The sequence below is a fragment of the Urocitellus parryii genome, chromosome 11 (assembly GCF_045843805.1).
Source record: "Urocitellus parryii isolate mUroPar1 chromosome 11, mUroPar1.hap1, whole genome shotgun sequence".
Lineage (NCBI taxonomy): Eukaryota > Metazoa > Chordata > Mammalia > Rodentia > Sciuridae > Urocitellus > Urocitellus parryii.
In genome coordinates, this window is record NC_135541.1 from 98,132,827 (window position 1) to 98,145,887 (window position 13,061).

Below are 13,061 nucleotides of genomic sequence, written 5' to 3' on the forward strand. Positions count from 1 at the left end.
TGAGTCTTTTCTTCTCTTCCTCCTTTTCCTCCTCCTCCTCCTCCTCCTCCTCCTTTTCCTCCTCCTCCTTTTTCTCCTCCTCCTCCTGCTCCTCCTCCTCCTCCTCCTCCTCCTCCTCCTCCTCCTCCTCCTTCTTCTTCTTCTTCTTTTACTGGAACTTGAACACAGGGGCACTTAACCACTGAGGAACGTCTCAAGCAAATTTTATTTTTTAGTTTGAGACAGGTTCTCATTAGTACCTCTCTATGTTGCTGAGGCTGTCCTTGAACTTGCAATTCTCCTGTTTCAGGCTCTGGAGTCACTGGTATTGCAGGTGTGTGCTATCATTTTTAACATTTGCTGAATCTTGATAGAGAAGGCCTATGTTAACAAAGCTCCTGCTAAGTGCACACATGCCTCAAGCCTTCTAAAAGGCCCAGAGACCTAAATAGCATCACCAAATTGCCAAGAATCCTGGGTGGAAGAGGACATTTTTCAGTTTGTTTGAATGCATGTAGAATAACTTCACACCAATGACAGCCATCACTTCACAGTAACAGAATCCACCTAGGCAATTGTAGCTCTTTAAGTTTTTCTGGGGAAATATACAAACTTACATTGTTAGAGATTCTCAAGAGTTGAAAAATCACTACTCTGAAAGAATTGGTCTTAGAATCCAAGAAAAATGTTAATGCTAAAAAAAAGTCAGAAACTTGAATTTCTCAAAGCAACTCAGGAATAATTATTTCCCAGAACTCTGAACTAAGCAACTTGGACATGACCCGAATCCCCTGGGAGGAGGGTTCAGAGGAAATGAAACTAAAGTAAATTCAATATTTCCAAGAGAAACAGTACTTTGAGAGAAAACTTACCAACCAAGTGAAGACTATCCAATGTAGTTCAGTACTCCAAGAAACCTGATTTCTCCCAAGAGGCACTGAACCAATCAGAAGAAGATTTAAGAAATGTGGAAAAAGTGAGATATCCACAAACTATTATTTTTTTCAAGAAGATGACATTGCAGGGATAGCCAAAGAGGCTGCACATGAAAAGACACCACAAGTTTTTATTTATTTATCTGTTTGTTTGTTTGATTTGCTGGTGCTAAAAGCAAAGCCATTATCCCATTTGTGCCGGGCAAGTGGTCTACCAGTTAACCACATCTTTGACCTCAGGACACCAAAAGTTCTATCAATATTTGTATTTGAGTAAGTATCTGCAACGGTACCCCTGATGGATTGATTCCATGATAGAGCTGGCATCACATCTCACAGCACCTGAGGAAACAGTGTGAGAGAAAGGCTGTGGAACTGCAGAAATTTAACAAAGTAAACCTAATTCTATGGATTGAGATTGCTGCCTTGGAATTAACTGATAGGCAAGCTGTTGTACACACAAGAAGCTGACCGTGACAGGAGGCCAGAGTGCCAAGTTCAGATGAAAATACCTATAATCCTCCTCAGTGAAAAGCCTAAAAGAGAGGGTTGAAGAGTGCTTGCACAGTGTGCAGGAAGTAGGGAGTTATTTTCCTATTCTGAAAAAACAAAACAAAACAAAACAAAACACCGACTTCTCATCTCCAATTTTAAAAGTTCCAATGGTATGTAGTGAAATGGAAATGCATTTGTGTTTTTGTTTTTACTGTTATGTGGTGTTTTGATGTCAGGAATTTTTATAAACTATAATGGGTTAAACATTGTCTCCTTGAGAGATCTGGGACCTGGGACCTGGTACTTGTAAATGTGAACTTATTTGGAAATATGAGCTTTGCAATGTAATTTATTTAAAGACCTCCAGATAAGATGACCCAGGATTTATGGTGGTACCTACATTCAAAGATTAGTGTCCTTCTAAGAGAAAGAATATTTGAGACATGGACAGAGGAGAGCCATTTGAAGAGAGAGGTACAGACTGAGAAATGCTGCCATAATCCAATGAGAGCCAAGCTTGCCATCGGCCACCAGGAACCAGGAGAGAGGCATAGTACAGGAATTCTTCACAGCTGCCAGAGAGAGTCAACCCAGTCAGCACCATGATTTTCAATTTTAGCATTCAGAACTATGGGAGTTGCCTAGTTTCTGAGGCTGGCTGTGGGGTGGATGCTCAGAAACTGGGAAAATTGTTCTGGATGCTGGGTTGTGGAAGAAGATGAAAGACTCAGTTGGGATAACAGATATACTTTATTTAAAGGGGGCAGTAGTCCCCAGCTTTAAATAGCAGTTCCATTTTGCCCCAGCCAGTTCCATTTAGCCCAGCCAGTTCCATCTAGACCCTGAGTGGCTTCATATGCCATTTTTTGAGGCAATGCAAAGAAAAACATTTTCAATAAATTATATAAGTGGGTGCAAGTTCAGAAGCAAACGTTTATGACCTTGAGTGCATATGCACAATCAGGATATTCCAGACCTTGTCTACATACTGAAAACATAACCAACTAGAAGCCTTGACCAGAGAGCCTAACTACTGCCACTTGGGGTCTGCCCAACATTGACCTCAAACTTGTGATTCTCTCGCCTCAGCCCCAAAGGTAGCTGGGATTACAGATTTGTGCCACTACACCTGCCTGAAATGCATAGAATTCTAAAGACACAAACCAAAGAAATCAAGAAGCCAGCAGAATGGAAAGGACAAGAAAGGACTTCCCCACACAGCCTTTGGAGGGTGTTTGACCTTTTTAATCACTTGAATTCAGACTTCTGGCCTCCAGAGGTATGAAAATAAATTGTTTAAAGGCACCTACTCTGTGAATTTTTTATGCCAGGCCGAGATCACACCCTAATATACATGGAGGGTCACACTGAGAGAGTCCAAATCCTAATTGTCTTCATTTTATTTTATGTGCCTCCAGTTACTACACTCAGCACCCAAAGTGGAGATATCAAGGCTAAGAGACTTGTGAGACTCAAAGTAATAAGAAAAATAGTAACTGACGCTGATTATTGAAGTGCATGATCATATATCATGTGCATTATACTGGCTAGTAGGAAAAGTGAAAAAAAAAGAGAAATATAACTAAAAGGATAAAATTTTTGGATCCAGTATAACTGACACTAGATTACTCCTTGAACAAATAAGATAAAACAGCAGTACAAAAATCCAAGATTTTGCCTTGATTGTCACTCTGTGGAACGTTTCCCCTGTGAAACTAACACTCAAAGTATAGTTGATGATTATGGGGGTCCTACATTTGCACCTATTTTGACCCCCATAATTTTATTTGGATTCTTTAAGAAAATGGTTTTTGATTTCTGAAATACAGAATAATATATAAGCTTGTTCTTAAACTCATTTTTCTAAACTTTAATCAAGAGATTGTAGCCATACTTTTTATAAATGGTTTATTTAGAATCATAGAATCTGGTCTTTTATATTCAAATATTCATTGTGTATGTAAAATGTAAATATTATTCATCTGTTGAGAAACCACAAAATGACACTACTTAAAAAAATTCACCATGAACAGCAGTTGGGCCTCTTCATATTTTTAACAACACATTTATTTTTAGAGCAATTTTTCATCCACAGGAAATTGAGTAGAAAGTTGAGTTCCCATATGTTCTCTTCCATCCTACACGCACATCCCTGGCCACTATCCAAGTTCTGCCCTGGAGAAGTATGTTTGTTACTATGAATGAAAAAACTCTTATCATTCAAGCCATTGACATTTTGTCATTTACATATGGCTACAGTTGGATTCATCCATTTCTGAGCAGTGATAGCACTCATTTCTTCATATCAACTATTCATACCCATAAAATTGTATGGCCTATTAGTCCCTGAAGACAATCCAATATGAAATTTTAGATACATTAAGTTGTTTCTCTTTCCTTAAAGAGCATTGACCAAGTTTTATATTTGTCAGGCCACCATGGGCACAATCATTCCTCTGAAGATTTCACGGTGAGGAGCAAGGTCTGAAAGTGTGTTTTCATCAATATCTGTCATCAAATTGTCACAAAGTACCATCAAGGTCAAGCATAAAATGCTTCACTTAAACTGGCAACCACAACTGCTATTGCAACTGAGAAATAGGACAAACAGCAGAACTCAGAAGGAAGGTGGTCCAAGCTCTGCATATTCAGAGGATCACTACTGCACAGGGCTTCGCACTTTGGCCACTGACCAAATTTCATGGATGAAGCATCAGTGTAAGTGAACATTTTTCAAAAACTTAATTACACGATATGTTCTTCTAAAACTTGCCTTGTTCACAACATAAGCATGTCATGGAGCATGGACATATAGATATTTGTCCTAAAACTTTTCAAATTTAACTTGAAAACATTTTATATTTAAAGAGATGTTAACAATGTGATGGAATGATTTACTTTTTATTTCCATGCCCAGTTTGTTTCTCCCCTAAAATGATCACACATTTCCATGGCACAATTTGCAAAAATTGGAAACCTACTTTGGGAGGTTATCACAAACTGAAGTCAGACATTTTTCAGATTTCACGAGCTTCTATATGAACATCCCATGTTCTATTCCACGATCCAACCTAGAATGGAGCATTGAATTCACTCTCACATCTCCTTTGGTTTGAGTTGAAAGATCTTCTTTTTTACTTTTTATGACCTTCACAATTTTGAGGAATACTACATAGGTCTTTTGTAAAATGATCTTCAGTTTTGGTTTGCAGCTATTTTTCACATAGATAGACTAGAGATGTAGTTTTAGAAAGAAAGAACACACAAAAAAACTTCTTTCCTCATTATATGATATTAAAAGTATGTGATATCCACATAGTCTGTGTATTAAAATAAGTTCATTGGTTTTAACAAATGTATCATTCTGACTAGGGATGTTGGAAACGAGTGAAGCTACCCACTTGTATTTAGAAAGAGGGGGCAGTTAATACATGTATTTTTTTTTATTTCCTCTCAGTTTTGCTGTTAACATAAAACTCCTTTAAAATACTTTAGGAAATATAAGGGAAAGAGGAAGGTCCAACTTTACTGGCTTCAATGACAAATGAGTCCTTGTCCTGAGTGTGAGAAAGAACTTCATTTGTTTTTATTTCCCAAGGAAAAATAAATTATATTTTCTTAGATCAATAGAAAGATGAAAACATCAAAATAATGTTTGTTGCAGACAATGATATAAAAATTCATCCTACAAAATGCCATTCAGCTTAAATCATAAAATTATGCAATCTTAAATCTGAAAAATTCACAAAACATGTAAGCAGGCACAGCATGTAGTGTATCTGGAACACATGGTTTTTATCATGTTATGTTCCACAAAAGATGACCGACCATCATTAAAAGGAAAGAAAAATCGAGTCAACACAATTTGGCAATTTAAGCTGTCTTTATATTTAAAAAGAAAGTTACAGTCAACAAATTGCCATTTTTATTTTTTCATTGGGTATTAAACCCAGGGGTATTCTACCAAAGAACTACATTCCCAGCCCTTTTTTTTTTTTTTTCATCTTCTTCTTATTATTTTTAATTATTTTGAGACAGGGTCTTGCTAAGTTTCCCAGGCTGGACTCAAACTTGAAGTCCTTCTACATCAGACTCCCAAATTAACCAAATTGTGTGAATTAATAGGCATGTGCCACCATGTCTGGATCAAGTACAAATTACTTAAAAAGCACTAAAGTACAGTATTGTAAACTTCAACTAGGAAGGGCTGCCCGGAATGTAAATTCCCCAGGCATAGAGTTCCTGACTTACCCCTGTTCACTTGTGGCCAGTGTGAACAAAAGGCCTGACTGGGAAATTCAGAGAGCCAGAAGGGTACCTCCATATAAGAGAACACTTGGCGACGTTCACGAAACTCACACTTTCACTCTCAAAATCAACAAACACACCAACCCGGCCCTGAGGTTTCTCTATATAATGAGAAAGCATTGGGGAGGTTGTCAAGAGACTATGGCCATCATCTTGCTTCACAAAAAGGAGAAGAAACACGCCTTCGGATTCAGTCACTGTGCCATTCCTTCTTATCCAGGAATCCTTACAGACTCCTACAGCCCAGTCCAAAGGGTCCTTCATATCTAATTCCCAGTACAATTTCCCAGAGTTGAAACTCTCTGTTCCCCATGCAGCAAAATAGTTAATTCCATCAGAATTCAAAGACGAGTCTGGAAGGGCGTGCCCAATTCTCAAACGTCTCACATCATCAAATAGCTTGAGGTTATCACTGGACACCGTATTTTCAAAGCATATCTCCACTGTAGAATGAAGAGAATATTCAAATCAAAACCAACTTTTGAATTGCTGTTAGATGAGAAGGTCTACCCGAGTCTTAATGTGGGGGGGATGGGGTGGCAGAAGAAGAGGGGTAATTGTGGCTGAAGTGCATTGCACTCACAGGTTTCTAGAATACAGCAGAAGAAACAATAGTCCAACCACAATGAAAACACTGCTAAATATATGGACACTGGAATAAAAGGGTGAGCATGTCTACTTCCAGCTTGTTACTTTTCATTTCATCTGAGAAATTGGAGGTCTGCTTTCCCATTCAATCCAAAGCAATAATTCGTTGCTATGGTTCCTATTTAGTTCTACCATGGAAATCTAAAAACTGCTTCATCATATACCAACTTGTCTTTTTTTGATGCTTGTGAAATATTGCTCTGTGCATTCAGTTATTTTATGTTTGTTCATACATGCTATTATATTAAATTTAACGCACTTAGTATATTACGTTTCATAAAATACGTATCACACATTCAATTTCTAAGACATTTTAAGGGTAATGTTTAAATAACCTTCATCACTCAGTGCAATTAATTTAAAATGGGAACATATTGAACTAATTTATAGTTGTCTTATTGATTGAAATGGTTTTGTATGTATAGCCCAAATCACATTTATTATTATACCAGTGATCACTTATTTTTTTTCCTTATTTAATCATGGTGATCAGATTACTAAATATAATTATAAATACCAATTGGCAGACCATTCCCTTTGGGTAAATTAAAGGTTAATAAATGGAAAGGTTTCCCATAGAAAATCATCATTGAAAGTCATTACACTATGCTCCCGTCACTGGGCTGACACTCACCTTGGAAACACTTGAGCCTGTCTATCAGTCCAGTGATGGTCTGGGCAGGAAGTGCTGGCTTTATAGGCTGAGGCAAATGCAGCTGCACTGATTCACTCCTGAAAGCAGGAAGAGGACATGAATCTTCTGGTGACAAAAATGACATCACAGTTTTTAAGGAACTAAACAACAATTCTGCTGAAAATGTTTCTTGAAACCCTTTTCTCATGAATGTACCTCTGTGAACATGAGAAGGGACTGTCTCTAGGAATCTTTCTTACTTAATTTGCAAGTTAACAACCCATTTCTCAGAGGTACCCATGTTTCTCATTAGCTAACTAGGATAGGAAAAACTGCCCCATGCACCTCAATGTTTCTGATTTACAATGTCAAATCATACATGGTTGCATTTATCTTTTTTATTTATTTTTGAAAAGAAAGAGAGAGAGAGAGAGAGAGAGAGAGAGAGAGAGAGAGAGAGAATTTTTTAATTTTTTTTTTTTTTTTTTTAGTTTTTGGCATACACAGCATCTTTGTTTTGTATGTGGTGCTGAGGATGAAACCCGGGCCGCACGCATGCCAGGCGAGCGTGCTACCGCTTGAGCCACATCCCCAGCCCCACATGGTTGCATTTATGAAACTCAACATTCAGCCCAGGATGACATATCCCTCAACCAACAGGGGAAATAGAGGCTGACTTCTCATTAAGGGGAACAGAAAATCATATTCAAACAAACACATGAACACACAGTTGATTACTCTCTACATAAACTATGCCTTCACTTTGTTAGAAACTTAAACACTTTCATAGCTCTCAATGGTTCCCCAGATTACACTAAAGTCAAAATTTACCTGGTCAATAGATCTCCCATGTCCTGCAAAGAAAACAAAAACAAAAAAAAAGCTTATTTTTTTAAGAAACTGAATTGTATTTTGTTTTTGGAAAGATCATGTAGTATCAAATATCATCACACCCACACCAATGCTTCTTATGAATTCATTTTCATCTCTCAGAACAGTACCAGTAAAGCATATTTAAAGATTCTGGATTTGTGATTAAATCAGAATCCAGAGGGTCTAAAAAGTGTGAGAATGAAGGATATCAGTAATACGCAGTGTTCACTGTCCCCAATTCCATAACTTTTAAACAGAAGAAAGAGAACATAAGGTTTTCCAAGATGTCTGCATATTGTCAAATGGCAGGCAAAAAATGAAATCTTCATGAATAAATTGTTATTTTTCTGGATCTTAGAGAAGCAAAAGACAACAGAAAAATTAAAAAAAAAATTCTAAGAGAGCTACTCACAAAGTTTCATAAATCTTGCTTATTTATAGTCAGGATAGAAGGTAAACTTTAAGTAGATTATACCCAAAGAGGAAAGAACCCCATAATTGATGCAGGAAATATAAAAATTACCAAATAATGTGGTCAAAATTGATAACCCCAAATCATACAAAATACTTTCATGCACAACTCAGTTCTTACCTGGAGCAGCTCCACATATGGTTTATGGGACATTTTCACCAGCTCCTCATATATTTCTCTTAGGTCTTTCTTCTTTTGAACCATATTGGCTTCACTTTTTTTGAGTTCTTCTAAAATTCTTTTGCTGTCCTTTCTAAGAATGTCTAGATGTCGATTTTCCTCCTCATGAAGAACTGGATGTAGTGTCCTGTACTCAGCCCTGATCAGCTCTTCCCTGAGATACACATAGTACTGTAGGGATAGATTGTCTAGATCACAATTCCAGTATGATTTTATCCTCCTCCACCTAAACCTCTCTCTTTGACCATTGTCTTTTTACCAGTATGTTACATATGCCATAATTTTATATTTATCCACATTGCAGAAATTAGAAATTCACTCTTCTTTTATCTTCATTCTTTCCCTAGTTTTTCATAACAATGGCAAGGAACCAAACCCATCCTTCCCTCCAACCACTTTTATCTGCTTCATGAATGCCTGAAATATCTTAAGAAAAGGTTTTGATTGACAATTTATCCTTCAAATATAAATTTCTATATGCATGCAATTAGAATTTATAGCTGTCACATAAATAACTATATGCAATATTCTGATCTCTGGTTAGAAAATTACTTTTCATCTCAAACCTCCCTATGACACTGCCTGGTCATTTGTTTGATCAACAAGGTCAAATTTTACTTTTAGGATTCAAAGCCACTGGAAATGATGTACCTAATATCCTTACAGCATGATGCTATAGTGAATAATGGATGGATTTCTAGTATGTCTGTTTCAAGCTGAGTCTCAAGGAAATAGACTCATACTTACGATCCATGGACTGATTATTTTCTTCTCTTCATTTATATTTCTTTGATTTACTTGGATCTTTTCCCATAATGATCTTATTTGCTTTAGGAGCTTCTCCTGTAAAAGAAATATAAACTCAAACAATAGAGAAGCATGCGCATTTGGTTTCAATCTCACAATGATAGAGAATAAAAAAATAAGAGATAAGTACTTTAGTGAGAAAAAAAAATCATATTGCTTTCCTTTTGCTATTGATGATTGTGAATTTTAGGAGATTTCAGACTGCAAAAGTGCATAGTGTAGCCATGTGCCTAGGGATAGTGATAAAGATGAATAGTTTTTAGATAGTGTGGCAATTGGCTTCAGAATTTTGTTTTCTGATGCTCTACCCTGCTAATTCCCCAAAGCCTTTTATCTTATTTATTCCCTAGTGTTAGTAAATATTCATGCTGTATAGAAATGTATTGCATTTGTCATTTTGGTAGCCAGTAACTCTTTTCAAAATGAGCAGTTTCTAATGCCTTAACCATGAAAATTAAAATTAAAGTGACCAACTACTTTATCACTACCTCTGTGGAATCAAGCTCCACAAAGGCAGGCATGCTTGCATATTTTATTTATTGTTTACATCTTTGGTTCTTAGCTTCTTCCTTGGTGCTTATAAAATTACCTAGCATACAGAAAAGAGTAGGGCAATCATCATCATCCAGATCCTCAGCTCTTTTGAAATCTCTTAGCTCTGCGGCTCAGCCTTCACAGTGTTCTCACTGGTGTCACTTACCTGGTATTCCTCAGCAGCCCTTTCCACTGAAGGGTGGTTGTGAGCCCTGTGCTCCTGAGGGTTGCAGCAGAGCCAACAGAGCAGGTTCTTGTTCTCCTCACAGAAGATCTTCTTTGTCTGCTGGTGAGTCACACATATATTCTTCTCAGAGTTCAGGAATTGCCTGAGATGAGCCCGCCTTGCCATAGATGTAAGATTCTTCAGAAGAATATTGTTTTTGACATCTCCCTGCTGTGATGGCTCCCTGCACACAGGGCAACAGGCAAGAATTTGGGCTTGTCCCCAGGGAAGGAAGAAACAGGGCCAACAAAAGCTGTGCCCACAGCCTATGGTGACTGGGTATATAAGGTACTTCAGGCAGACAGAGCAAGTGAGTTCTTTCTGGAACACTTGTGGTATTTCTGAATCCATTATTCTGAGGGAAGAAAACCATAAGGATTTAATCATCTACCCTTAAAGAGATAAAGACCTGAACCAATTTTTACTCATATTCTCATTGAATAGCACACTACTGTCTAGGGAATAATAAACTTGCTTTTGTACATGACAAAACAGAACAAACTGAGTAAATAAAGAATGCAAATAAATCAAATATTTAAGTGAGTAGCTCTCTATACAAGTCTGAACTATTATCAAGCACCTTTCTTACTGTGAAAATATGTGATTATTTTAATCTGCTCCAGAAAACAAAGAATACTTTACAGTTTTTATTTAGCTAAAAAATCTGGGTTCTCATTTCTACTATACTTGAACTTCTAAGAATGGAAGAGATAAAATATTCCTAAAAATATTTTTTGGATCTACAGTTAAAAATTATACATTATCTGAGGACTAGTTTCAGAGTGCTTATAAAGTATGTAGGAGCACTAGGCATGGTAGCACACACCTGAGACAGAAGCACTGCAAGTTCCTCACCAGCCTCAGCAAAAGCAAGACCCTAAGCAACTCAGTGAGACCCTGTCTCTAAATAGAATCCAAAATAGAAATGGGGATGTGGCTCAGTGGTCCAGTGCCTCCGAATTCAGTCTCCAGTACAATAAATAAATAAATAAATAAACAAATAAATAGATAAATGAACAAACAAACAAATAAATAAATAGAAATAAAAAAGAAATGAAAAAAGTTTAAACTATGAAATTACATTTGATTTTGTTTGGGAAAGTAGTAGCTACAGGTCATGTGGCAATTGCATACATACCTTAAGAATTACCCTATGGTTTCAGCAGTTCTTGCTGCAGAATTGAAAATATGAATTAAGCTTCAGGATCAGGCACTCAAGATGTGGAGGAGGTCGATTTTGATGTCATTCAGCCAGGTGAGCTTCAAACTCTACTCTGGAGAAGAATGAGCTGGTCTCCTGGAGTGCACTTTTATTGAGTCCCTGAAGACCACGCCCACTTCTTCCTTGATTGCATTCAGGGTGTTTCCAATCAGTGTTACATAATTAGTGTAGGTAATTAGATTAGCATGGGCGATTAGATTAGTGTGAGTGGTTTGGATGTGTGGGTAATTAGTTTTCAGGTAGAAAATTTTGATGTAATCCCTTCTCTAATCTTAATAAACAAACATTTAGAGTCTTGCCCACAGTTACTGACTTAAAAAAATTGAATCCCCAAATTCAGATTATATGTAAAGATTTTCAGTTGTGTTCTTTTATTTTTCACCTTTAAGAACAGAAAGAGGATGACATCATATGTGATTATTTTAGTATGTGTTTTTGAACACTTATAAACATTTTTCTTTCTGACTTTTGCTTTAGTTTTATTCTCCCATGTGGAGAGGGATTTAGTTTAGAAATTTTGTTTTCCTCACCAGCTGAGGTGGCCCACACCTATAATCCCAGTTCCTGAGGCTGAGGCAAGAGTATCAGAAGTCCAAACCCAGCCCCTGCAATTTAGTGAGGCCCTAAGAAATACGGAAAGACTCTATCTCTGATTAAAATATTTAAAAGGGTGGAAGATATGGTTCAGTGGTAAAGTGTCCCTGCGTTCCATTTCTGTTTTTTTTTAAAAAAAAATATAGAAAGGAAAGAAAGAAAGAAAGAAAGAAAGAAAGAAAGAAAGAAAGAAAGAAAGAAAAAATAGTTTTGTTTTTATTTTTGTCACACTAATCTAATGCTTTCCCAAAAGAGATCCAGGACTCTTCCTTGGGGCTGCTTCTTAACTAATGCCACATACACAGCATGAACTGCAAGAGCAAAGATGGCCACATTCCCCACACCCCATCCTGTGTGGCAGTGAAAATTAGTCACCCTGAAGCCTCTATTGATTCTTTCTAGCTTTGGTAGACTTTCCTGGAACCTCCCTTTTACACAGATTAGTATCAAAGATTATTTTGTCCAATAGATAACTAATTATGCTTTTAGGATGTAAAAACAATGAGACTTCAAAAAATAACATATTGGATGGTATGGTATGAAAGCATGAGTTTTGGTTTATAATACAAGAATCCTGGGCTATAAAGAAAAATGTATAGAAGTCACTACCCTGAGATTTCCTCTGCTACAAAGGCATTAGGCTGTCAAGGAGGCCCTATTTCTTCCTCAGATTATCAGAGTGATAGATGAGGGAAGCACCTCATTTCCAGGGACCTCAAATGTTCACATTTGCTAAATTTCTTCCCAAAAGAAGAAATCAAGTAGATACAACCTCTCAGACTCTGAATTATGGACAGAGTGGCTATATAGTACTATGGTTGAAATGTGGATTTTCCCCAACAAAACTCAAGTTGAAATATTATTCCATAGAGCAGTAGTATTTTGAGATGAGGTCTTTAAGTCATTAAAAAGAATTAGTGCCTTTCTACTTGGACTGAGCCTGAATGAAGGAGTAAATTCTGGGCCCTTGGAAAATGAGCCATTTTTGAGAAGGTGGGTTGTTATGAAGGGTGTCACACATGTGTTCAGACCTTCTTCACTGGACAATTTCTTTTTTCACTGGACAATTTTTCAATTTCCCAATGGCAAGCCAGAATCTACTGATGGCTGTGGAAGGATGACATTGGTGAATCAATGAGGTACCAGAAATGAGA

The 13,061-nt window shown here is 37.0% G+C and overlaps 1 protein-coding gene across 1 annotated transcript; it reads right to left on the minus strand.

Annotated features, from left to right (window-relative positions):
• Nucleotides 1-5,666: 5,666 nt before the first annotated feature.
• LOC144257396 (tripartite motif-containing protein 43-like) lies at nucleotides 5,667-10,442 on the minus strand. Its single transcript, XM_077803649.1, has 6 exons — nucleotides 10,032-10,442; nucleotides 9,272-9,367; nucleotides 8,465-8,695; nucleotides 7,831-7,853; nucleotides 7,000-7,097; nucleotides 5,667-6,160 (listed from the first exon to the last, which is right to left on the minus strand). Exons 1-6 carry the CDS (start codon nucleotides 10,440-10,442, stop codon nucleotides 5,667-5,669), a joined length of 1,353 nt encoding a protein of 450 aa, XP_077659775.1.
• Nucleotides 10,443-13,061: the final 2,619 nt, after the last annotated feature.